This window comes from Juglans microcarpa x Juglans regia, chromosome 5D (genome assembly GCF_004785595.1).
Source record: "Juglans microcarpa x Juglans regia isolate MS1-56 chromosome 5D, Jm3101_v1.0, whole genome shotgun sequence".
NCBI lineage: Eukaryota > Viridiplantae > Streptophyta > Magnoliopsida > Fagales > Juglandaceae > Juglans > Juglans microcarpa x Juglans regia.
This window is the reverse complement of record NC_054602.1, coordinates 5,996,864-6,024,509: the sequence shown is the minus strand read 5'-3', so window position 1 is coordinate 6,024,509 and position 27,646 is coordinate 5,996,864. Positions and strand designations below refer to the sequence as shown.

The window sequence follows — 27,646 nt, the reverse complement described above, 5'->3', positions numbered from 1 at the left end:
ACCCATCAGATTCCAGTTTTGATGCCTTTCCTGTTACAAGAGATTTAAAAGGACGGTAAATTAAGCACAGATTATTAACCCCTGATTAATGGCACCAAGATATCAATGTTGAATCCTGATTAATGGCACGAAGATATTAATGCCCTTCCTGTAATAGGACGGTTCATCACTAAGAGCAGCGCCGAGGAAAATAAATAGTGCAACGAGACTTGGGCGCTCATCATAACTAGAGAGACGACAATAATACCTCGCCAACCTGATCAGCCTGCATTCGTGAATATGTGCATCTAGGCGTTTGAGAGGATAAACGGGAGTGTCATTTTCAAGAGGGGGAAAGTGATGGCAACTGGCCCAGCCATCTCATCTAATTCATATGATATATCATCGCTTGTCTCGATCGACAGCCTCACTGTATTCCTCGACTTCATTTTATTTTCCAGCAATAAAAACACAACTCGCATTTCGAATTTCTTATAGTATTCTTTTACAGAACTCAATCTGGAAAGATGACCCGTGGTCAAAAGAATTGGGTAAAGCTCTTTCCCCTTGCTGAAGGGAAACTATTCAATACATTAGAAATTGTGTCACAAAAATTGTAATTTATTAGAAGAATCTCTTGTTCAAATCAAGCTGGTTTAGCTGCCTTTCCGGTTTCTGTATTATTATTATGTCTGATGTTGAAAATGCCTCCAAGTCCTCGTCCCTTGGCAAGCTGCTCCAGTTCCTCGAGTTTTTGCCTAAGAAGTTCCACTTCTTTTGCTAAGTCCTCATCTCTTTGCCTCATTGCCTGAGTAAAAGATGAACAAAGGGGATTGTGAATAATTAGGTGGCCTTAAAATATTTATACTATTTTCCTGACAATCACAACATATGATGAAAATCACAACATTTGGCAGTCATAGGAGTCCATAAGAAAATTATACACCTTTTTTTCTTTAATTATTTCATCACAGTTGAAGGGAAAATGCACAAACAAATATCATGCCATTGACATGTCTGCCTTCAGATATTCCCTTCATCAACAGGGTGTTAAATAAATTAGTCTCAATTCCTCTCAAGCCAAAAGGCGCACACGCATACATTTTTTTACAACAATTCAAAGAGAAGTTTTGATTTAAGCATCCCTGAGCAAACTTTTTCAAATGATCATCCATTATCTCAAAACTTTGTGCATTCTTACAGATAGAGTTGTGTGATAATGATAGGCACACTAAAATTAGTGGAGAATATGAGAATTGGTTCTGTCTGAAAGACTGAGGACTAAAAGGTCATAGATGATATTTTAAAATGCTTATATTGATCTATCACAGCCTCGGTACAACTCTAAAATATGCTTCTTAGTGTGCTTAAGTTTGTAACCAATCAGTCCACAGATTGGCCCTTTCGCTTGGTCATGCCAAATGAGACAGTATAGATGTTAAAACTGTGCCTGACTCATACTACAACTTGTGAGGGACTAATGTAAGATGAAGAGAATAACTCATATTTTACATTTACTAATATTTTATTCTTTTTTATTAGTAAAAAATAAATAAATCAAATATTAGTAAATGTAATAGGGTGATGAAAGTATTCAAAACTCAGCTACAATTGCATATCAATAAGCGCTTGTCGTGATATTTTGGTGTATTATTGTCTCTTGGCAGATCTCCAGATATCTTATCAGTCCAAAGGTATAAACACAAGGATTATATATCAGTTATCACTAGCATAGATGGTTGTTGCCAGTTCACCTCAAATTCTTGCTTGCGTAATTCCTCCTTTCTGGCTTCTGATCTAGCACTTCTTTGCACTTCAAAGATCACAGCAGCTCCTGCAACCTATATACATAGAAGTTCGGTCATGTAAACGGTCATTCATACATATAGAATTGATATTTAGGGTGGTAAAAGCAAGTAAATTTTTGTGTTTTTTATGAGGTGTATGATTCTATTCACACCAAACATTGCAGATCCTCCTCCCCTTAAATGCAACCCACAATGCTACTCTCCGAGTATTATGTACAATGAATTTAAAAGTGTTGTCAAATAGTCCCACCTATCTTCACAGTTATATGCTCATGAAATTGAAGGCAGAATCCAATCACAGTCCATCATTTCCCCTTGCTATAGGGTATATGACATATAGAAATGGTGGACTTTTTGCTTCATCCATCTATACAAAGTAGAAATGCATTTCAACTCGCTAATTTGGATTTTGAAAAACCCCAGAAAGAGATGCTCACCAACAAGGAGTCAAATCTCAACCAGAACAGCTATTGAAATTAAGGGTATTAATCAAAACTATCTTCATCTTGCAATTCATACACTCAATGTCCAAGAGACAAGAATGACAAGAGAGCAAACTTTTTTTTTGTTATAGGTATATGACAAGAGCAAACTTTCTGATGTAATCCTAATTATTAATCAGGCACCACAAAATAATTCAATATTTTGTCGTTATGTATTGCTGACAAAGCAAATTCTATGTATAGTTGGACTATTGGCAGACTATATATTATAGCTTCATTGTTCTAATCTAGGCATTAGCATTTCTCTTTAAGAAAAAAAGAATAGTTTTTTTAGTTGCGGTTGCAGGAAAACTCATCAGCCATGACAAGTATTTGTGGAATTGTTTCTCATAAACTAAACAAGCAAGCACAGAATTTTTTAGCACTAGCCTTGGGATTCAGCAATATATTTGTTTCACCCAATTGCCTAATGTAGTGGGATCAAGTCCCACAAGGCACTTCTACCCATCCAATTATTGAAAGTCTCTCTGCAATCCCGTGAGCACAAGCATGTTCACTTTTGACATTCCCATCCCCAAATCTCATCCTCTGGTGAGATGCAAAGCAGGATAGCAAAAGAATCACAAGTCAACTAAGACCTCGTTTGTTTTCGCAGATGAGATGAGATGAGATGAGATGAGATGAGTTAAGATTAAAGTTAAAAGTTAAATAAAATATTGTTAGAATATATTTTTTTACTATTATTTTTGTTTTGGGATTTAAAAAAGTTGAATTATTTATTTTATTTTGTGTGAGAATTTAGGAAAGATGTAATGATTAGATAAGATGATATAAGTTGAGAAGAGTTGTGAAACAAACGAGACCGATTTCAAGTCAACCATATAGAGGTCTGCTCTGATTTAACTGGTGAATGTTTTGATCGTCCTATTCAGAATCAATTTTATCTCACGAGCTTAAATCAAATAACACAGTATTAGTGTATTACAATTCTAAATTGATTAAGTCTTTTTTAGTACAATAATAATCACATGGTTAGGTTCAAATTTTTCCGCAAGTCGGCTTGTTTGGAAAAAGTTTCTATTCCAAAATTCTCTTTTCATCTCATCTCATCTCCTTCCCAATCATCACTCAAACACAAATACTTTCAAACTAATTATTAAAACTTTCCCCAACTTTCAAACAAAAAATAAAAAACAATTCAACATTTTCAAATCCTCAAACAAAAATAATATTAAAAAATTATATTTTAATAATATTTTAACTTTATAATATTTTTTATTCAATTTTTTATCTCTCATTTCCCAAAACCCCATAAAACATTACTCAAATTCAATATTATTCACAAAACTATCTTACTATTATTCATAAAATTCTAATCTCATCTCACTCCCCAAACTAAGACTTTTCTATTAGTAGTAGCAGCATTGGCTCATTAAGTGATAATTATACAAAGTCCCAGTTTCCTTTTATTTCCTATAGCTCGGTGACTTATAAAGTCAAAGATAGAGGTGCGGTTTGGATAATGAGTTGAGATAAGATGAGTTGAGATGAAAGTTGAATAAAATATTGTTAGAATATTATTTTTTAATTATTGTTTTGGGCGGGGGCCAAAGTTTGTGTTGGTGTATTTGGAGGGAGAGAAATGCTAGAAGTTTCGAAGATCAAGAGAGAACAATGGATGAGCTAAAATTTTTCTTTTTTAAGCCATTGTTCTTATGGGCGAGGGCCATAGTTTGTAACGGACTAAGTGTCCATAACCTCTTCTTTCTATTGTAACCTCTAACTAGGCATTCCTCAAGTATACTTCCTGTGTACCTGGACTTTGCCTATTTCTATAAATAATATCTTTGATTACCTATAAAAAAATTCTTGTTTTGGAATTTGAAAAAGTTGAATTATTTATTATATCTTGTATGAAAAATTAGAAAAGTTGTAATGATGGGATAAATGAGATGAGATGAGATCATTTCTCAATCCAAACGAGGCCAAAAGTACGTGCATACACGTTTATTGCAAGACATGCACCTTGGCTTGCGTGTAGATGACAAATCAAGCATGCATACATAAACGCAAGTAATATCTGACCGCAAGCATAAGGACATACTTCAATTGTTCAAGTTGCGGTAAGTTACTTTGTTCTTCTTTTTTCCTTTTTTCTTTCCTTTTTTTTTTTTTGGGGGGGGGGGGGGGGGGGGGGGGGGAGGGGGGGGCGGTGGTAAAGTAGGTTTGAAAGATTATGCATATAAGTAAATAAATGATACCGAGAAGACGAAGAGTTCCCCAATAAGGTCTACAGCAGCCTGAACGGCTTTCTCTTCATTCAAAGGGCGAATCTCAACATCGGTTGCATGGCCATATAAGCGTCTTTGAATTTGTGTTGTGAATCGATGGTTTGACTGGTTCCAATCATCAAAATTAAACAAAACGCATTTTAGAGTCTATATTATACAAACCAAGAGAAGTAATATCTGAAGCAGCAACAATGAAATAATTAGATGTCAGTGAATATCACCCTAAGATGACTGGACACGAATGGATCAAGAGGGAAACAAAAGCCATCTATAATTAATAGTTTCTTTCTGTTGAGGGAAAAATGAGTTAATTGGCATATTCTTGTGAAAACCTATGTAAAGTTGAGTTGTAACAAGTGTGTTCATGAAAAAGATTGAAGTGTGCTCAACATGGCTCGACTGGCGCTCGAGCGGAACCTTCCAGAGAGGTTCGCTCGATGGGCGCTCGACCTGGCGCTCGAGCGGAACCAGGCAGAGTGGTTCGCTCGATGTGCGCTTGACTAAGCGCTCGAGCGGAACCCAGGCAGAGTGGTTCGCTCGATGGGCGCTCGACTAAGCGCTCGAGCGGAACCCAGGCAGAGTGGTTCGCTCGAGGTGAGCTTGACGTAACGCTCGAGCAGAACCCATCCAGAGTGGTTCGCTCGAGGTGAGCTTGACGTAACGCTCGAGCAGAACCCATCCAGAGTGGCTCGCTCGATGTGCGCTCGACCCAGCGCTCGAGCGGAACTCATCCAGAGTGGCTCGCTCGATGTGCGCTCGACTTAGCGCTCGAGCGGAACTCATCCAGAGTGGTTCGCTCGATGTGCGCTCGATGGTGCGCGCGAGCTGAACTCATCCAGAGACCTTCGCTTGACCTTCGCTCGACACCTCGCTCGAGCGGTTTCAGGAAGATAACGTGCGCTCGACATTCGCTCGACACCTCGCTCGAGCCAATGTTCAAGACAACCTAAAGATTCATGTTTTGAGCGCCGTGACTTGCTTGAACTATAAATAGAACAGATCATTTCTGTTCTAAGGTGTGGAAAAAGAGAGAAAAACCCTAAGTGTTTCAAAAGCCAAAGAGAGAAACCTATTCCTCACCTTGTGAATCTCTCTTAGCCAAACACATATCCACCACACCACACTCAAGATAAAATCTCATTCAAAGTCCATTGAAATGGACGTGTTGTTGGCCGGAAGGTTTCCGGAGCTGCTGTGATGCAGAGATCGAGAGGTTCTCGTGGAAAGCTATAGAAGGTCGGAGTTCCGACATTACATGCGTGTAGAGATCGAGTGGGTCATTCGTGATGTTGCAAGCCAGGTTTAGGAACTACAAAGGTTTTGTGAGTGTCTCTAAATTGGTTGTAATAAACTTTTTCTATAGTGGATTTTAGGTGGTGCCTTACACCCGGAGTGGTTTTAGAATTTGAAGAAGTTCTTCAAATGAGTTTCCACTTCGTGACCAAAATCATTGTGTTAATTGTTTGTGTCCATTGATTAACTGTTTATTTGTTTCTAATATTGAAAAGACGATCAAAATTGGAATACACCTATTCACCCCCCTCTAGGTGTAGTGATTGGTAGAACCACTGCTTTTTCAATTGGTATCAGAGCGGGTTCACTCCGCTGGGATTAAATTCCTGAGTGTGATCCTGCTGTAGTGGTTAAAATGGATAAGTCTCAATCTCTCACATCGCCACCTTATTTTGATGGAAACAACTATGCTTATTGGAAAGTTCGAATGAGAGCTTTTCTAAAATCTGTGGATGAACGAGTGTGGGTTTCTATAACAAAGGGATGGAGAGAACCAGTCACTATTATTGAAGGAGTTCAAACTCCCAAAGGTGTGGATAATTACTCTAGGGAGGAAATTAGTGAGTGTGGTTGGAATAGCAAAGGCCTGAATGCGATTTTCATGGCCGTGTCCCAGGAGGAGTTCAAGCGAATCTCCATGTGTGAGAATTGCAAAGAAGCTTGGGACATTCTTGAGGTCACCCATGAGGGTACCAAAGCTGTAAAGAATTCTAAACTTCAAATGCTGACCACAAGTTTTGAAGAACTTAGAATGAAGGATGATGAAACCTTCGATGCCTTTTATGCCAAACTAAATGATGTTGTCAATTCTCGTTTTAATCTAGGGGACAGAATTCCTGAGAACAGAATTGTGAGAAAAGTTCTCAGATCACTCCCTGAGAGGTTTCGTCCTAAAGTTACTGCTATTGAAGAAAGCAAAGATCTAGACAGTATGAGAATTGAAGAATTGGTAGGCTCTCTACAAACATATGAACACACTTTTCCTGTGGATAAGAAACACAAGTCCATAGCCCTCAATACCATTAGAGAAGAGTCAGATGAGTCATCCGATGAGTCGGCTATGAGTGACAGAGAAATAGCATTTTATGCTAAGAAGTTCAGGAAAATGTTTGTGGCTAGAAACAATAAGAACCAGAGGCCAGAGAAGAAAAAGTTTGAAAGATATAATAGAGGCTCAAGTTCAGGGAACAAAGAGAGAAGCACTGAGAAGTACACTAGAACAAATAAAGACAAGGTACAATCAAGGGTGCAGTGTCATGAATGTCATGGATTTGGACACATTCGTCTGGAATGTGCAAATTACAAAAAGGCAAAAGAAAGAGCTAAGATTGCATCTCTAAGTGAGAGTGAATCAGAGTCGAGTGAATCATCAGATAACTCTTCTCCAAAAAGAAATCTTAACTACATGGCATTCACTACCTCTGTCAGCAGCAAAAGTCAATGTAGTGAATCAGTGTCTGATGATGGGAGCATATCTGGAAATGAATCTGGGTATGAAGATCAGTTGCAAGAAGTCTACGAGAAGCTGTACAATGAATGTGTTAAATTGAGAAAGCGCAACAAAGCGCACATTGAGGAGATAGACTTCAGCAAACGAGAAAATGAAGAGCTTCAAAGCAAATTAAATGAAGCCATTGGTTTAACTGATCAGTTGAAAATAAGAAATGTTTCTCTAGAAGAGGAATTAAAAAAACAAGAAAGTGAGATGATTCTGTTGAAGGATGAACTGAAATCCTTGTCCACTAGGAAAGAAAAGCTGGATGAAATCCTGGAGTCAGGAAAGCCTCCTGGTGACAAGAGTGGACTAGGATATAATACAGAGAAATTTGATGCAGCTACTACCTCAAAAGTCTCCTATAAGAATGAGAGGAAAACTGTGTTTGTTCGTGAGTCAACTGCAAAAGGGGATGCTAACCCATCTGACAAGGGTAAGAAATCCTCTCATGTAAATATGGGTGTTCAGTCTCATGATAAGTCAAGAGTTCGAAATACAAGTCCTGTGTGTCACCACTGTGGTAAGACTGGTCATGTTGTAGGAGACTGTGTTAAATTGAAGAGATACACCATGTATGATCATACACGCTCTCAAAGTAGAAGTGTGTACTCACCAAAAATGGATAAAAATCTCATAACTGCTCCTAAGTATGCCTCATTCTTCAGGGGACAAAGAGATCGCAAGGAGAATTATGTGTGCCATAATTGTGGTAAGTTTGGTCACATTCGACCAAACTGCTATGAGCTTAGGAGGAATCCTATGAGAGATGGAAATAGTAAATCAAGAAGAGAGCATTTGAATCTTTGGAGTCAAGTCAGGGCCCTAACCAGACAAAATGAGATGCTAAATGTCAAGATAGACCAACTGTCAACCAGCAAAAAGGACATCTCTCCAAAAGTTAGAAAAATGTGGGTCAGAACTGGAAAAATACACACTTGCCATGTGGCACACATTGCTCTAAAGACCAGAGACACTTACATGTGGTACCTTGATAGCGGATGTTCTCGCCACATGTCAGGTGATAAAAGTCTATTTAAAACAGTTGAAGAGTACAAGTGTGGAACAGTAACATTTGGAGATGGAGGTAAAGCTGATATAATAGGAAGGGGTGAAATTGAAATACCTGGACTGCCCATCTTGAGAGAAGTCCTATTTGTTGATGGATTAAAAGCCAATCTCCTCAGTATAAGCCAAATGTGTGACAATGATGCAGAAGTCCGTTTTTCAAAAGATATGTGTATTGTTTCAGATAATAATGGAAATTGCATGATGCAAGGAACAAGGACATCTGATAATTGTTATGGCATTGCCCCTAATCCTCAGCATAGTTGCAATAGTGCTAAGAATGAGGCTACTGACCTCTGGCATCAAAGACTTGGACATGTGAATCACAAAAATCTGTCTAAGATTGCCAAGAAAGAGATGGTGGTAGGATTGCCTGAGCTGGGTAAAGTAGAGACTCCTGTTTGTGGGTCATGTCAGTTGGGAAAACAAGTTAGAACAGCTCACAAGCACACAACGGCTATTCTGACCGAACGACCATTAGAGTTGCTGCACATTGATCTTATGGGACCCTCTAGAACTGAGAGCCTGGGGGGAAAGAAATACATACTGGTAATGGTAGATGATTTCACCAGATACTCCTGGGTAGAATTTCTGAGAGAAAAAGGTGAAGCTCCTAATGTGATTAGAACTTTGTGCAAGAAACTTCAAAATGAGCAAGGGAAAGCAATAGTCAGAATTAGGAGTAATCATGGAAGAGAGTTTGAAAACTCAAATCTTGAGAGTTTCTGTGATGAAGAAGGTATCAGTCATGAATTTTCTGCCCCTATCACTCCACAACAAAATGGAGTGGTCGAAAGAAAGAACAGAGTTATTCAAGAAATGGCACGGGTCATGATTCACAGTAAAAATGTATCTACTCACTTCTGGGGAGAAGCTGTGAACACAGCATGTCATATTGTGAATAGAGTCTATCCACGACCAAACACTTCCAAAACACCATATGAGATGTGGAAAGGAAAGAAACCAAATGTGAAATACTTTCGAGTGTTTGGTAGTAAATGCTACATTTTGAGAGATAGGGAAAACTTAGCTAAGTTTGACCCTAAGAGTGATGAGGGAATTTTTCTTGGATATTCCAGAAACAGTCGTGCATATAGGAGCTACAATCTACGCACCCAAACCGTCATGGAATCCATAAATGTGGTGGTCAATGATGCTCCTAGAGAGGAGTTGAACAAGGAAGAGCAAACTCACACACCGAGTGAAACTGGGCAAGAAGATTTTGGTACTCTAAATGAGAACTTAGAGACCTCATCAAATGAGAAAGTGAGTTACCAAAAGGAGCCCTCGTCAAGAGTAAAGTTAAATCATCCTCAGGATAACATCATAGGACACATTGATGAAGGAATGAGGCTGAGGAGGAAAGTGATAAATCAATTGGCTTACTCAAGCTACATCTCACAAATTGAACCAAAAAGAGTCGAAGAAGTCTTAAATGATGAGAATTGGTTGAATGCTATGCATGAAGAAATAAACCAATTTGTGAGGAATAATGTGTGGTACTTGGTGCCAAGACCAGAGAATCACAATGTCGTGGGTACTAAGTGGATATTTAAGAATAAGTCGGATGAGAATGGTACAATAGTGAGAAATAAAGCAAGATTGGTTGCTCAAGGGTATGCACAGATGGAAGGAATAGACTTTGACGAGACCTTTGCTCCAGTTGCCAGACTTGAATCTATCCGGATATTATTAAGCATTGCATGCCACATGTGTTTCAAGCTATATCAAATGGATGTCAAGAGTGCATTTCTGAATGGGATCCTCCAAGAAGAAGTGTACGTCGAACAACCAAAAGGCTTTAATGATCCAAAATATCCTAATCATGTCTATAGGTTGAAGAAAGCCTTATATGGTTTGAAACAAGCTCCTAGAGCTTGGTATGAGAGGCTTACTTCATATCTTGAAGATCACAATTTTCTGAGAGGAAGTGTTGACAGAACACTGTTTATCAGAAAAGTTGGAGAAGACATAACAGTTGCTCAAATCTATGTGGATGACATTGTCTTTGGATCATCGGTTGACGCCTTGGCTCTTGAGTTTGCTGAAGAAATGAAAAATGAATTTGAAATGAGCATGGTAGGTGAACTAACCTTTTTCTTAGGACTCCAGGTGAAACAGTTAGACAATGGGCTGTTTATATCTCAATCCAAATATGCAAAGGAATTAATCAAAAAATTTGGATTAGATGGGAAAAGCCATGCCAGAACCCCTATGAGCACGAGTGTTAAGCTTAGTACTGATGGGTCAGGCAAGAATGTTGAGCAATCCTTGTATAGGAGCATAATTGGGAGTCTACTGTATCTCACTGCAAGTAGACCAGACATTGCTTTTAGTGTTGGGGTCTGTGCTAGATTTCAAGCTAATCCTAAGGAATCTCATTTAGTAGCTGTCAAACGCATACTTCGCTATGTAAATGAGACAGTCAATTATGGGATCTGGTATTCTAGAGACTCTAATACTGAGCTTGCAGGCTATTCCGATGCTGATTGGGCAGGTAATGCAGATGATAGAAAAAGTACTTCTGGTGGGTGTTTCTATGTCGGCACAAACCTTGTTGCCTGGATGAGCAAGAAGCAAAATTCCATATCGCTGTCCACGGCTGAGGCTGAATATATTGCTGCAGGCAGCTGTTGCACGCAATTGTTGTGGATGAAGCAAATGTTGTGTGACTATGGTATTACTCAAGGTATGATGAGCATTTATTGTGACAATACTAGTGCCATAAACATTTCAAAAAATCCTGTCCAACACTCTAGGACCAAGCACATTGACATTAGACATCATCTTATTCGAGAGCTGGTAGAAACACGTGTGGTGACTCTTGAGTACATTCCCACCGAACACCAACTAGCCGACCTTTTCACTAAACCTTTGGATGGGCTTCGGTTTGAATTACTTCGAAAGGCTATTGGTATTTGTGCATTGACCTGAGGGTTGAAACATGCATAACATGCATTGCATGCTTTACCTGCATTGTCTTTTGTTTTGTTTTTGTCTTTGTTATTTTGTGATTATTCCTCCTCGTATTTTTTTTTGGTATTACTGCCTTTACATGCTCTCCTTGGTTGTGATATTAGTTATTGGTGTTGTTAATTCTAAAAATCTAGGTGCATGTGTCTTTTGAGAATTGTATCATATTTCTATGGCTTACAAAGGTTTGAAACGTGAGTATCAGTTGTAATCTGTGACTAGCTTCACACACTTCACTCCATGCTTAATCAATCGACGTTTCACCACCGTGAGTTTTTGGGGAGGCAATCAAAAGTGTTAGGAAACTCTACCTACACACAGAATTGACCACGGGCTAGACAACCTCATTATTGTTCCCTTGTGCAAAGAAAAAGAAAAGAAGATGATATTGTATGTCATTGAAAAGAAAAAAAGGGCTGTTGTTGCATATATATATTTATAAAAAAAAAAAAAAAAAAAAAAAAAAGGGTAAACAAGTATCTTAACATTGATACAGATAATCAAACAGAAGCATCTAGGTTCTAGCAGCATTGGGTTTGACTTTCTGCATCTTGGAAGAGTTTCTCAAACACTTGTGGTTTCTTGTACAGCCCAACCCCACTCACACCTTTGGTTGAAATTTCTTGAGTAAGCAAGGAATTTGTTAACACGGCTGTCTTTATTACTTGTGATACTTTGTGTCTATTACCTGCGTGTTTTATAAGGACATGATGCCTTTCTACATTTGATGTGTGTGTGAATGATTTAAAAATTAACTTCATTAATAGTTGGATCACACTGACTTTCTGCAAGAAAAGAGGAATTTCTGGGCATCCGCTCGAGCGAACTTAAACTCCGCTCGAGCGAACGTGTTTTAAAACCGCCCCCTCCCTTTTCTTTTTCCCCAGCCCGTATTCCCCCCCTGCACCGTTTCCTCTCCCCAGCCGTGCGATAACCTCTCCTCTTCTCTCCGTGTGGTTTCCTTCTTTTTCTCCCAAAATCTTGCTTCAATCACGGTAAGTCTCTTATTTCTCCCTCTTCTCAATCATTTTTGGACATTTTTTTTTCATTTTACAACATACATCTCCATGCATATACATTTCGGAAATTAGGGCTTTAGATTTGGGGATTCCGAAATGTCACACATTGGTTGGTTTGTTTGGTGTTTGAATGGACCTCTTGGTTGTCCATTCCTATTCTCTTTGTATTTAGGAGGTTCTTAGAACCCCCAAGGGGTTTTTCATTTTGTGTGTACTTGGATGCACTCCAAGTGCTCGATGAATTGCTTCAATGAAGTTTGATTTCCTATTTTCATCATGCTTTGGTATTGCCTTGTTCCCATGGTCATTTTTGTCTATTCTAAGTGTAGGGATAGTGTTTGGCATTGAGGCTTGGGACCTCCATTGGGTTTAAAACCCAACTTTGGCTTAGTTGCACTTGAAGTGCTCAAAATGCCAAATGGGTTGTTCAATTGTGTTTTTGGGCATGTGCATTGTGCATTGTAAAATGGTTTTTGACAACATTCATGACTTGTTTTAAAAATTTTTTTTACCTAAGTTTGGCTTGGTTCAAAATTAGGCATGTGCATTCATCAAGCATTGGGCATTTCACATTACCTTTAGCCTTGTCTAACGGTCACTGATTTTGTCCAGCTTCTGTCATGTCTCGAAGAGTTCGTTCACGCCAAAATCCTCCAGCCCCCGCTCAAGCACATTTCCGCAATCCTCGTGCAAGAGAACTTTACACTCAAAATTTTTCTACCCGTTCTCCTATTGTCGAGCGGGAAGTTCTCCTTGGTGAGTTTTCTGAGACTGTTATTCCAAGCATTTTTGAGTCTCGCCAGTGGCTGGCTTTGACCATTGGTCATCCCACTCCTTCTGTGGAGTTGGTTAAGGAGTTTTACTCCAATATTGCTGCCATCTCTGATGATGGCTCTTTTGAAGTCAGTCTCCGGAACATTGTCTTCCGGGTGACTCCGGGCATGGTTGCGGAGTTGCTAAATGCCCCGCGAGTGGCAAACCCCACATATCCATATACACGGACTTCTCCTCCCAGTCCGACTGTCATTGTTGAATGTTTAATCGGTCCATTTTCGAGTTGGGATGGTAAATCACCCATTCTCACCTCACGTTTTACACCCGAGTTTCTCATTCTCAGTAAGATAGTCCTTACAAACCTATATCCTACTGGTCATCAAAGTGATGTCGGTCCTGACCGCGCCATTTTTTTGTATGCATTGATCAATGATGTCTCCATTGATCTGGGGAGTCATCTCTGTCGGGTTATGCTTGAGGCATTTAATTCCCCGAAATTACGGACTGGCTTGCCTCTCGCCTGCCTAATCACTAGGATAGCCCTCTCTCAAGCTGTTATGCTTCTTCCTAATGAGCCTAGAGTTCCTCTTAAGGCTCCTATTGGGCGTAGGACCATGCAGCTGAGTCGTGCTCACATTACCCCTCACCCACTGAATGTTGAGCATCCTCCTGCATCCTCCTCCCAGCCATCCACGTCTCAGCCATCGACCTCTCAGCCTTCAAGCTCACAGCCTCATAGCTCGGCACCTGGTTTGACCGAACCCAGCCTTCAGCGGGTCATTGAGTATCTTGCCCGTCTTGAAGCCCGGTTTGATGCACGGTTTGATAGCCTTGATGCTAAAGTTAACAACCTGCAGCAGCTTGTGACTCAACGCTTCAACGATATAGAGGAGCGCTTTGATGATGATGGAAGTCAGCCTGATGGTGATACTTGAGACCCTTGGCGTTTGTGACAAAAAGGGGGAGTATAGATTAAGGGGGAGTGGTATAGAGATTTAGGGGGAGTAGCAAGAAAGATGTTGGAGCAGCTTGTGTTTTTGTTTTGTGGGGGAGCAGCTATTTTTATTTGTATCACATGCTGCTCTTGCTAATATTGTTTGTCTAAATTGAAAACAATGTCTGAATTAAGTCTTAATGAAAAGTCTTTTCTGAAAACTGTGCTACAGATGTTTATGCTTATGATTATTTCTTGCATATCGTTATTGGTACGTTTAACCGTTTGCTAAGTGTTTGCAGAAATATCTCAATGTGCTCAAGACTTTTTGCCTGAAAAATGGGAATCCTGATTTGGGTGTGTTAGGATTAGGTCCTATGTATAGGTTAGAGGTTTTGTCACAGAAATGCCAAAGGGGGAGATTGTTGAGGGAAAAATGAGTTAATTGGCATATTCTTGTGAAAACCTATGTAAAGTTGAGTTGTAACAAGTGTGTTCATGAAAAAGATTGAAGTGTGCTCAACATGGCTCGACTGGCGCTCGAGCGGAACCTTCCAGAGAGGTTCGCTCGATGGGCGCTCGACCTGGCGCTCGAGCGGAACCAGGCAGAGTGGTTCGCTCGATGTGCGCTTGACTAAGCGCTCGAGCGGAACCCAGGCAGAGTGGTTCGCTCGATGGGCGCTCGACTAAGCGCTCGAGCGGAACCCAGGCAGAGTGGTTCGCTCGAGGTGAGCTTGACGTAACGCTCGAGCAGAACCCATCCAGAGTGGTTCGCTCGAGGTGAGCTTGACGTAACGCTCGAGCAGAACCCATCCAGAGTGGCTCGCTCGATGTGCGCTCGACCCAGCGCTCGAGCGGAACTCATCCAGAGTGGCTCGCTCGATGTGCGCTCGACTTAGCGCTCGAGCGGAACTCATCCAGAGTGGTTCGCTCGATGTGCGCTCGATGGTGCGCGCGAGCTGAACTCATCCAGAGACCTTCGCTTGACCTTCGCTCGACACCTCGCTCGAGCGGTTTCAGGAAGATAACGTGCGCTCGACATTCGCTCGACACCTCGCTCGAGCCAATGTTCAAGACAACCTAAAGATTCATGTTTTGAGCGCCGTGACTTGCTTGAACTATAAATAGAACAGATCATTTCTGTTCTAAGGTGTGGAAAAAGAGAGAAAAACCCTAAGTGTTTCAAAAGCCAAAGAGAGAAACCTATTCCTCACCTTGTGAATCTCTCTTAGCCAAACACATATCCACCACACCACACTCAAGATAAAATCTCATTCAAAGTCCATTGAAATGGACGTGTTGTTGGCCGGAAGGTTTCCGGAGCTGCTGTGATGCAGAGATCGAGAGGTTCTCGTGGAAAGCTATAGAAGGTCGGAGTTCCGACATTACATGCGTGTAGAGATCGAGTGGGTCATTCGTGATGTTGCAAGCCAGGTTTAGGAACTACAAAGGTTTTGTGAGTGTCTCTAAATTGGTTGTAATAAACTTTTTCTATAGTGGATTTTAGGTGGTGCCTTACACCCGGAGTGGTTTTAGAATTTGAAGAAGTTCTTCAAATGAGTTTCCACTTCGTGACCAAAATCATTGTGTTAATTGTTTGTGTCCATTGATTAACTGTTTATTTGTTTCTAATATTGAAAAGACGATCAAAATTGGAATACACCTATTCACCCCCCCTCTAGGTGTAGTGATTGGTAGAACCACTGCTTTTTCACTTTCTAATAAATTCCGGTTCATAGTTTCAACGCAAACAAAAGGAGGTCATTGCCTTAAGTACACGATTTATTCACCAATCTGAAACGGTATTTATTCGATTACAGCGATCCACATCAACACCAGTTGATAAAATCAGAGCAGAAAAAAGTGTTTATACGGCTAAAAGTGTGAGATCGCGTAGCTTATTACCTGGGCCATGTCAATGATGAACTGGCGGAACCTGGGGTGAAACGCAGCCTGTTGCTTTAGCCTGCTAGCCACGGGTTTGCTGAGAGTCTTCAATGCCAGCGTCCCGAGCTTCAATAGCGGGAGTACCATTACGATTTACGACTATAATTTTAGATACGAATGAGCACCGAGTACTTGATCTCTGGCCAAATAGAATGAAGGAAAGTCGAGCTTATAAAAGTTTCAATATTGGTCTCGTGGTTTGACTGGATCAAAGGTTGGGTTTCTTGAAGAAGAGGGCAGGAGGCTGGGAGCAACTCAAGTCAAGTGGGAGAGATCAAGGCAATGGTAGAATTGGGGGCCGTTCAGCAATGGTCACGTGGTCAAGATACGCCAATGGTTGATTGTGGCCCGTCGGCATCCCTTCCTCTAGTTTTCGTTTTTAAATAACTTTGATTTTAGGTTGTTAGAATTGAGATTAATTTAATTTAATTTAATTTTAAATTGAATCTAATATTTAAATATTTAATTGAACTCGTTTGTTTTTAGAGATGATATGAGATGAGACGAGATGAATTGATATTAAAGTTAAAAAGTTGAATAAAATATTATTAAAATATATATTTTAATATTATTTTTATTTTGAAATTTAAAAAAGTTGAATTGTTTATTTTATTTTATATTGGAAGTTGAGAAAGTTGTAATGATTATATGAGATGAGATGAGATGTTTTCTGAAAACAAACAAGGCCTTAAATTATTAAATTCATCTCAACTCAAAATATTTTTATATGTGTGACTCATAATATTTTTCAATTCAATAGTTATTTACACACGAGATCCACAATTATTTTCAATTTCTTATAAATACATTTAAATCCATCTTAACATTTAAATACATTAAAACTTATCTTAAATGAACTTTACAAAATCTATTTCACCATTTCAATTCATTACTATATATAAAAATTTTAACTTAACTCAATATCTAAACGCATGCTGCAGTATAGACGGAGCCCGGGTTTGTAAAATAAAGTTGCAATCTGTACTTATTCTATAAAAATATCTCTCACTTTAGAGTTGTAAAACAAATTGTAAAATCAGTTCTGATAGTACGTGTTTTTATTACTAGTCTTAATTAATAATAAGCAACGGGTTCTTTTAGTTACAAGTCAATGTAGATGATACATCATTCGCATTACTTGTACGACAGAATTTTATATAAGATAAGTTCTATTTTACAAATCAAATACTATCACATAAGAATAAGAAGTGTAGATGGTGGGTCCTCTACAGTGACTTGTAAGTATAGTTTTTTTATGACATTTAAATTTGCATTGTACTTGTATATTTGCCTTTTAAAGCAATTGTAGGGAGTAAGACTTTGTGCGGACCCAACAATCTCTCGATTGAGATTAGACTTCCTAACTCGAACTAATGGTTCTATGAATAATATTGCTAATCGAATCATCAAGTGCTAATATGCCTAAAATCAATCACCACTATTTTTTATTTTAGGTCCAAGAGGATGCGGAGGAGTATCTGGTGAGCCTTTTCGAGGACATTAAGGTTATATTTGGTTGTTGAATCAAACTCAATTTATCTTAAACTAATTATTAATGAAATCTATTATTTTTTTAATTTGTCATAAAAAAGTTATATTCATCTCAATATACTTCTAGCATTTCAATCTTAAAAGTTAAACTTATCTCAATCTTAAAAATTAAATTTATCTCAATGAAACTTATAAAATAATATTATTCATAATTTAACTCAATTTAATATCCAAATACAAGGTAGGGGTGAGCATCACGCCAAGAAGGACACCATCACGCCAAAAGGATACTCAGCTGGCTAGGCGCGTTAGGGGTGAGCATCCTTACAGTAAAATGGAATGCATGATTCTCACATGCATTCCTCAACGCCCACAGCGGCACAGCCAATTTGGATTGAAAAAAATGGTAATGAAATAAGCACTCTCAAGCTATTACTAGAATAGTAGAATTTCACGGCAAGCTGGTCCAAGCCAGAGCCCAGGCTCATTCTTGAATATCATGGAATTGGGATAAACCCAAACTGAAGCCCAAAAGCATGAAGATTAGGCCTTATATAGATCAATTTCAGCCGCAGAACTTGACCCAATACTTTTTCGTCATTTTAAATTTTGTTATTCTAAACCTAATTTATTTTTACATGAGATGAGATAAATTAAGATAAAAATTAAAAATTAAATAAAATATTATTAAAATATATTTTTTAATATTATTTTAATTTTAAAATTTAAAAAAATTAATTTATTTATTTTATTTTATATGAGAATTTGAAAAAATTGTAATAATTATATGAAAATAATTGTGAAAACAAACGAAGTCATTAATAACTCATATTAGGTGACATATTTTGTGTAACTATTATTTAATCTTTGATACATAAAATTATTTCAAATATGTGGTATCAATAAGTGTGATTCAAGATGACAAGATTTATGATAAACGCTATTCCTCGAATAATGCAATAAAAATGCCATTGCCAAATCATCTATTGACAATTCTTGTGCTAAATTAATCTACATCTCACCAAATGACTAACTATTAAATAGTTTAAACACGGTACTTCATTCTTATTAGAGAATGAAATGTCCTTAAAAATTCATGATCATATAAATAATAACAATAACAAAATATCTCATGATTACATGAGAATATCATAATCTTATGATATTCCTTAGGGGTGAGCATGCTTAAAGAGTGTGGAGAGCATTATGTATAGCACAAGTGGTCCATTTATGTTTATTTTTCTCCTAGTAATTGGTAGTGTTAAATTGTTGTGTATCAGTACAAATGGAAAGGAAAAAGCTGCTTCTCCCGTTGGTAGCTCTTGAGGGTTTTTATTTTTTTATTTAATGGATAAGTAAGTATTTTTTAATAATATTGTAAATTTTTTTAAAAAAATATATTTAAAAGTGTTAAAAAAATATATGTTAAAAAAAAAAAAAAAGAAGCTAAAATCAACTCCAAGCTAGGAATGATACTAATGTCGCTGGTTTGATTGGGATGTGCTACCATTTGTTTTTGCCTCCTGATTTTTTGCTCAGACTTACAAGTAACTGTCTACTGGTACTGTTATCAAGGGCTTGATTGCACACTTGGAGTACTCATAATGAAATAATGAAATAATGTGAGTTAAAATATTTTATTAAATTTTAGAAAAAGAAAAAAATATTTGAATAAAAATATTAAAAAATTAAAAATTTGTTTGAATATAATTTTTTAGTATTTTTTTTATTTGTAAAAATTATATTGATTTTTATATTTAGATAATGATTAAGTAATAATTTGTTAAGAAAGTTAAAAATTTAAAATTGAAATGTATTTTATATTTTGATAATATTTAAAAATATAAATATAAATTTTTTTAATAATTTGAAAATATAATCATGGATATCTATGAGTCAAATCATGGGTATTTTGTGTACGTACGGGATGTGTTTCGGTCTTCGCATGTTGTGTGGTAGTCACAGCATTGGCCGACAGATCAATAATTTAGGGTGTGTTTAGTTACCAAATTCACTTTAATTCATCTCAACTCATCATTACAATTTTTTTAAATATCAACACAAAATATAATAAACAATTCAACTTTTTTAAATTTTAAAATAATAATAATATTAAAAAATAATATTCTAACAATATTTTATCATCACAACTTAACTCAACTCAACTCATTTCAACATTCAAACACACCTTTAGAAGTTGATATTTGGCATATTTAGAGTTTAAGTGTGTGCATATTTAGCTTTAAAAAAAAATTAAAATCGTATAAAAAAATTAATTTTTTGTCAAAATTCACTTTTAAAAAAAAAAATATATATATATATATATATATATATATATATATATATAAACTTAGGCACTCTAAAAATATATCTTTCATTATTCAATTTTCAATTGCGATTATGAAATTGAGTGGTCATTACACTTTAAGGGCTCGTTTGTTTTCAGAGATGAGATGAGATTAAAGTTAAAAAGTTGAATAAAATATTGTTAGAATATATTTTTAATATTATTTTTATTTTAGGATTTGAAAAAATTGAATTGTTTATTTTATTTTGTGTTGAGATTTGGGAAAGTTGTAATGATGAAGTGAGATGAGATAAGATGTTTTCTAAAAACAAACGAGGCCTAAGATTTGACATAGGAATTAGGATGGTATCGTTGAGTTTAGGTAACAAACAGTACTCATTTTTTCCTCGTACCAAGGTTTTTTCCAATATGAACAGATATTTTACTGTTTACGTCGGGGTACGTGTGCATGAACTTGCATGCCAATCAAGATAAGTACCATTTATACATGTGAAGATCACACAATCTGGTTTAGATTCACAATCTATCTTAACTCATCTCATTATTATTCACTATTATTCATCAACTTTAACTCACAAATCTTACTACTATTCACAACACATATCACTACTATTCACAACTCATCTCAACTTATTTTCAAATCCAAACGAGGCTGGATCAAGCGATGAAACATCAAGTGCAGCCGATAGGTACGTACAGTACTACTGGGTCTGTATACTCTGGCATGAATATATAGTATTTTACTGTTTATATGAACAGTAAATATTGTTCATGTGACGGGTCCGTGTACGCAGACCATTATTTTGTCATGTATTTCTGTTCACGAAATTGTTGACATTTATTGATCATATCTCTAGCTAATAAGGACAAACATAAAGGATAAGCAGGGCTGAGTACAGACAATGCCGGAGTCGGAGTATCCTACCAACGATTTTGACTTTGTCAGAGGTTGGAGTCTGACTCTGATTCATATAGTCTCCAATCCGACTTCGACTTGTCAGAGCGGAGTCGGACTTAGACTTTTTTTCTTAGCCCATTTGAAATTTCAATTCAGTAATTTTGGATTTTTACTAATCGGATTTGGGCTTTCAGATTTCAATTTTTTTTTTAAAAAAAAAATATTTTTTCAATTTCAATTTTATTAAAGCATAACCAAAATTGAAAAAATAAATTATTGTACAAATTATTGTTATTATACATTAGTATTATATGTTATTATATGTTAATGTTTATACATTAGTATTACATGTTATTGTACATTGATTATTATACATTACTATTACATGTTATTATAAATTTATATATTTCTATTTATACATAATACATTCATATTAAATGTTATTATACATTTGTTATTATATAATTAGTATTACATGTTATTATACATTAGTGTTTATACATTAATTGTTATTATACATTAGTGTTACATGGTAGTAATAGTTAATAATATGGTGTTTACATATACTAAACTATTATTAGTGAATTTAGTCTATTTATATTATAGTATAGCATATTATTTTATAATAATTTGCCCATTCTAGTATATTATTGAATTTAATTAACTATATAAGTTATAGTTATATAAAATATATATGATTAATATATAAAAATACATATATTTTTATAAAATATATACAATATCGAAATTGGAGTCGGAGCGGAGTTGGAGTCGGAGCGGAGTTGGAGTCGGCACATCGCCACCTTCGACTTTGACTTTTTTGGTTAAAAAAACTTTGACACCGACTCCAACTTATTGGAGTCGAAGGCGGAGTCGGATTTTCAGATTTTTACTCAGCCCTGAGAACAAGTAGAAGTGAGAAGGGGATTTACCTTCTTTCTTGACCATATGGGAGTTTGGCCCCTCAAGCCCAAATCAGCCAGTAGGTGCCCCAATATAAAATTAATGAAGGGAAGGGAAGGGGCTAGGCCCATCAAGAGTGGTGACTAGACACATCACCCGCCCAGACAGCAACCCATGTCGCTAGACAGCAGGCACGCCGCCTTACATGATCTGAGAAGCCAGCAAGCAATACAGGGACAGGCGTCCATGCACCTTTGGGACAACGTAGCTCATGCACCTCCCACCCTTTACCTGCCTCAGGGAATAGACTGCTAACCCACATGCAATGTGGCAAGGCAACATCTCACATGACAGGAGGAAAATCGGCCACCTGCGCAATACTTCGTACACCCCCCACGACCTGCCAAGCAGAGGATGGGGACCACCACGACCGTGTATATAAACACGTCCCGGGCATATGTATAGCTCTTTGAATATGCTTCTCTAGATATTTTCACACAAAGAGACAATTCTGACTTAGGCATCAAATGGGACCCTTACCACCCTGAACCCTCATCTCCTTGAGTATTGCAAGTGAAACGGAAGAATTGTAGAGTTGCCCAGGATGCGAAACATGACATTAATAGTGATGCCATATGTAGGATCATGTGAATTAATGTGTCATTCGTATGCTGGCAACAACATGTTCACAAACCATGCATGAGTAGGAAGAAACGTCGAAGAACATGGAAGCAAGGTTGGTCAAAATGGAGGATATGATAACAAAACTGACTGCAGAGGTGTGAAGCCACATGCAGGAAAAAAAAGTGTTGGGAAGGGCGAACGATGAGTTCGTGGAAGACATAGGGCTGAGTCAGAACGTGCACGCTGAGTCGTGAAGCGTAAGCGGAGATGGGGGCAACAGAAGAGGAGAGAAGGAAATGAGTTGTGGGGGCTCATGGAAAAGTACACAGAAATGGCCAAAAGGATGGGTGCTTCCTCATCTGTGGACCAACTACTCATTAGCACTAACTTACTTACCATATAATGCAGAAGTCATGGCGGTTCCGCTCCTGCCTAAGTTCAAAGTCCCTAATATGGAGATGTACGACGAGTCTAAGAATCCCTCTTAAGCATTTAGAAACATTTAAAAGCCCATATGGCTCTGCATTGTTTCCCAACCGAGATCGTATGCCGGGCCATTACCTTAACATTGAAAGGCATAACAAGAGGGTGGTTCAGGTCGCTGCCCTCAAGGTCTGTCAGCGGATTCGGAGAGTGAGCCCACCTATTCCTGACACAGTTTATGGAAAACAGGAAAAGGAGAAGGTCAGCGTCATACCTTTTGACTGTCAAGTAGCGCAACGACAAGAGTCTGAAGGCGTACATATCCCGGTCCAACAGGGAATGAATGACGACAGACAATCAAGATGAGAAAATCACCTTGGCTGCTCTACTGGGATGCGTTTGGTCGAGGAACCTGTTCATGCAACAGTTGGCGGAGAAAACCCCCATGACGCTGCAAGAATTCATGGACCATGCAGACAGTTTCATCAACGCGGAGTACACCCTACGTGCCCTGACATCCCCTAGGAAAATCGAGTTGGAGCAAGCTGACAAAAGGTCAGTCAGTCGACTAAAGGTAAGGCCTGTGAAAAAGTCAAGAAAGACTCATAGGACGCAAGGTGAGAAGGCAATAAGTCGATTCGAGCACATGACAGAAAATGCATGCACACAAACCTTTGTGTGCAAGAAGACCATGTGTCCGTCCCGAGAGAAACTACCCAGCAAGGCCAGAGGGGCTAATACTATTGCTCGTACCACAAGACTAACAGACACCGAATCGAGGATTGTTATACTCTGAAGCGAAGGGAAGAACTAAAGCATTTACTGACCTAACACCCTACAAAAAACTGATGACCCATGTACAGAGAAAATGGGCACGTAGGACAATGAAGAAGCAAGAGTCCCAGAAGGCGTAGGACCGAGAGAGAACCACCGCACAACTCCCCGCACTGAGCCCCATCCCGACCATGGAGTCCCTTGGGTGAAATTCGTACGATAATAAGGGATATGCATGTGGTGGCCCTACCTTCTCAAGGCGAAAGGCCCACGCTCGCAGAGCCCAGTACGAGAAAGTGTTTACAACGAGGGAAGCCCCAATCGAGCAGAAGCGGCGCACACAAGGAGCCTTTATTACATTCGACAAGAAGGACGAGGATGGTTTCATCCACCCCCATGATGATGCCCTAGTCATAATTTTGCAGATTGCAAATTTTGTAACCAGAAGGATCCTAATTGATAATGGCAGTTCCTCCAATATACTGTTTTGGGACGTGTTCATCAAGATGGGAATCAACCCTGATTGTTTATGCCCGGCCCCGATATCGCTCAAAGGGTTCTCCAGATACATAATCCAACTAGTTGGAGTAGTCACCCTGTTAGTGTTGGCTAGAAAGACACCCAAAACCTCCGCAACCATGACAAACTTCTTGGTGGTGAAGGCCCTATCATCATACAATGCAATACTAGGCGTTGAAAAACACGGGGATAAAAAAAAAAAGGTAAAGGGAAAACCAAACAGGAAAGCTAGACTAGGTCTTGTGGATACTTGCAAAAATAGCCCATTTAACTTCTTGGCCTCACTCTCAATGGCCTCAGCCCTCACGGGATGGCTACCCTCGGGGAACATGGACTGGCCAAATCCCCCCAACTGCCAGGAAGGGTCCAACACCCACGGGGTAGACGTCGGCGAAGGGCTAGCACAGCTGGAACCTTTTGCAGTCGCCTCCCCATCACCCGGGGCAAGCCTGGGCTTTGTCGCCTCCTCGAACGCACTTAGAGGGATGTCCCCAGCACCTTCCCCTTCCCAGTCCCCGACCTCAGGGATTGTTGTCTCCCCAAAGGGATCCCCCGACACCCCAAGCTCAACCCTATCATCCTTAGGGCGCACAAGTGATTCCTATGTGCCAGGAAGCTCTTGCCCCATCTCCTCCTCAGGCAAGGCTTCTTCTCCTGCCTTCTGGCTGGACTCCCTTTCCCCTCGGTCGAGAGGCACCTTGAAGGTGAAGAATGAGGTAACTTCGAGTTCGGAAGTCTGGCTAAAGAGGGGTGAGGGTATGGAGACCCTGTCGTCGCTAAGATTGACAACAATGGGATCTCCCGAGCTACCCTCATCTCGATAGGGACTCGCCCCTGCTGCGACGAAAGCAGCAACGACATCGTTGAAGGGTACCGGAACCCCTCTCGGAGCGGGCTTCAAAAAGGCTTCAAAGAAAGCCATCTGGAAACTAGCCTACTCTTCACCCAGTTCCTCCTCATAAGTGACTAGCAGGGTAGGAACTGGGAAAGTAACCTAAGCTGCAAACCTACTGCTTGGCGCCTTCAAGCAGCGGGATTGGAATCTTAAGCCGAAGTGCCTGCGACTCAGGCCTTGAAGAAGTCCCCGCAGACCTCGGTCGACTCAGGCTCTCTTATCCGCACCATGAGCTCAGGATGAGCTGGAAGGCCTCTTTTGACCTTGGGAAGCAGAGAGTTCTCTCAGAAAGCACCAACCCAGGATGTAGGAACTATCTGGGGTGGTGAGGTGGTGCTGGATGTTGTACTAGGTTAGCACGAAATCTAACATTGAGTCGTCAAGATGAGCTTTGATCCAAGAAAGGTGACCTCCAACTTGGCCTCCTCCCGATCGGATAGGAAAATCGAGATTGACTTGTCATTAGGCACGACTCCCTAAACGGCTTGAACCATAAACTCTTGGTGGACAACCTCTCCCTCGAGATATTCCCAACTTGAGCCTAAAACAAAGAAGAAGTGCTTGGTCCAGTCATTGTTGTGAGAAAAGCACTTCTCCAAGCTGGCAATTGGCCTCCAACCACGAGTCTTGAAGCTGCAAAGATTACTGTCAAGGCGCAACACCCTATACACGAAAAGAAATTCCCTCTCGGCTAGATTAGGATACTCCTCGGACTCAGGGTTCAGCACCAAGTGAAAGATGACTTAGCTAGCGACGAAGAGTTGCCAGGCATTCTGGTGGAGCTGAACTGGTGCCAAGCTAAGGAGGTCCAACACATTGCAAATGGGATGGCAGAATGGTAGCCTAAGTCCATTCACGAACATTATAGGAAAGAGGGCCACCCTCGTCGCCAGGCTGACTTCGTCAACGGCCGCAACACGATGGCCTGGAACATCCAAAACAGCCGAGTCGGGGATGCCAAAAGCTCCCCATAGAGCACAAAGGTCAGCAGAAGAGGCCATTGATTCCTAAGCCAGGCCACTGAAACACGGCGGCTCTCCAACGGTGGACTGCGGCCCCTTCGAGATCACCAGAAGTCCCATCAGGGCGAACATGAAGGTCTTTCTTTGGGTTAGAGCAAGGAACACTTTTGGGAGTCATTGGAAACAAGCAAAAGATAAAAGTCGGGAATGGTTGACAGGGAGGAAGGAAGGAGTTCAAAGAAGAAGATGAAAAGGGACACGGAGACAACGAGTACTTGAGAAGAAGGCAGATAAAAGTGGAAAATGAGGGGGGAAAAGGGATTTAAATAGAGCCTTGCGCCAGTTGGGATGCCCAACGCACAAAGTGACGCACGAAGTGACAGGGGCCATTAGAAGTGAAACGACAGGAGCAAATCTCGACATTCATGCTACATGCAATAATGATAGAGATAAACCATCACATACACCTAGGGCGCAGAAGGAAAAGGGATTGAGTGCGTACGTGGCATGGACCAATTAGGTAATGAAGTGGGAGGCAAGCCACCACCCCACGCGTGGCAACGTGAGTGCAACCCGTTGTAACGGGTGAAGTTACACCAATTATGATGAGTGACTTTGAATTATCACCGCACGTGTGCAATGAGAATTTGCGGGGTATTGAGAAATGGATTTACCTTCTTCTTTGGGCCGTATGGGAGTTTGGCCCTTCCTTCAAGGCCCAAACCAACCAGTAGGTGGCCCAATATAAAACCGATGATGGGAAGAGGGCAGGGCTAGGCTTGAGGGAGCCCATCAGGTGTGGTGACTGGACACGTCACCCACCTAGATAGCAACCCATGTAGCCGGACAGTAGACATATTGCATTAAATGATCTGAGAAGCCAGCATGCAATACAGGGACAAGTGTCCACTCACCTCTGGGACAAGGTAGTATACACACCCCCCACCCCTTACCTGTCGCAGGGAACAAACTGGTGACCCACGAGCAATGTGGTAGGGCCATGACTGAAATGACAAGGGAGAAAATCTGCCACCTGCATAGTACCCCATACAGCCCTCCACGACTTGCCAAGCAGAGGATGAGGATCACCACGACCATGTATATAAACACATCCTGGGCACATGTATAGCTCTCTAAAGATTTTCTCCAGATATTCCCACACAAAGAGACAATTCTAGCTTAGGCATCAGATGTGACCCTCACCACCTCGAGCCCTCATCTCCTCGAGTCTTGAAGATGAAATAGAAGAATTGTGGAGTTGTCCAAACTACAAAATACGACACCGACACCAACAAGAAGATAAGTGTACGATGATAATAATTTAAGCCATGAAAACGAATCACAGATTATAAATGTTTGATAAGACATGAATATAATCCATAAATAATAAATAATGAAATCTCACAAGTGTTAAACAAAAGTAGGCGATCTAGAATATGCATGTGGAATGCGTTTTTCATACTTTCCACCATGTAGTCAAGAAACATGCTACACGGGTGCAATTTTCACGTTTTTCTTTTAATTTGGCGGATAAGCACTCATTAATCAAGCCAATAAAAAAAGCGTACAAGAGCGCATGCACTTCAGGCCACAATTGTTTAATGATAATATTATATTATCTCCGGTGATCATGACCTACGATGTAGTTGCTGTCTCGTTGAATGCATCTTATGATGTTTTCCCCTTTCGCTCAAGTTTCTTATGTAACGTTTTTTGCACTCTTCATGATCTCTTTTTTTGCACTTTTCATAATCCTTTAGGGGTAAAACCTTAATGGTAAACGGTACCTACGTACGTGTATGTTTGTATTTTAAGAAAAATAATATTT

General features: G+C 39.5%; 1 protein-coding gene across 1 annotated transcript; it reads right to left on the bottom strand.

The window, feature by feature from the left end:
* Window positions 1-356: 356 nt before the first annotated feature.
* On the bottom strand, window positions 357-16,386 carry LOC121266271 (OPA3-like protein). The gene is made up of 4 exons (XM_041170048.1): window positions 15,980-16,386; window positions 4,492-4,626; window positions 1,734-1,820; window positions 357-787 (listed from the first exon to the last, which is right to left on the bottom strand). The coding sequence occupies exons 1-4, from the start codon at window positions 16,106-16,108 to the stop codon at window positions 626-628; spliced, it is 513 nt and encodes a 170-aa protein (XP_041025982.1). The 5' UTR covers window positions 16,109-16,386; the 3' UTR covers window positions 357-625.
* Between the last annotated feature and the right edge of the window lie 11,260 nt (window positions 16,387-27,646).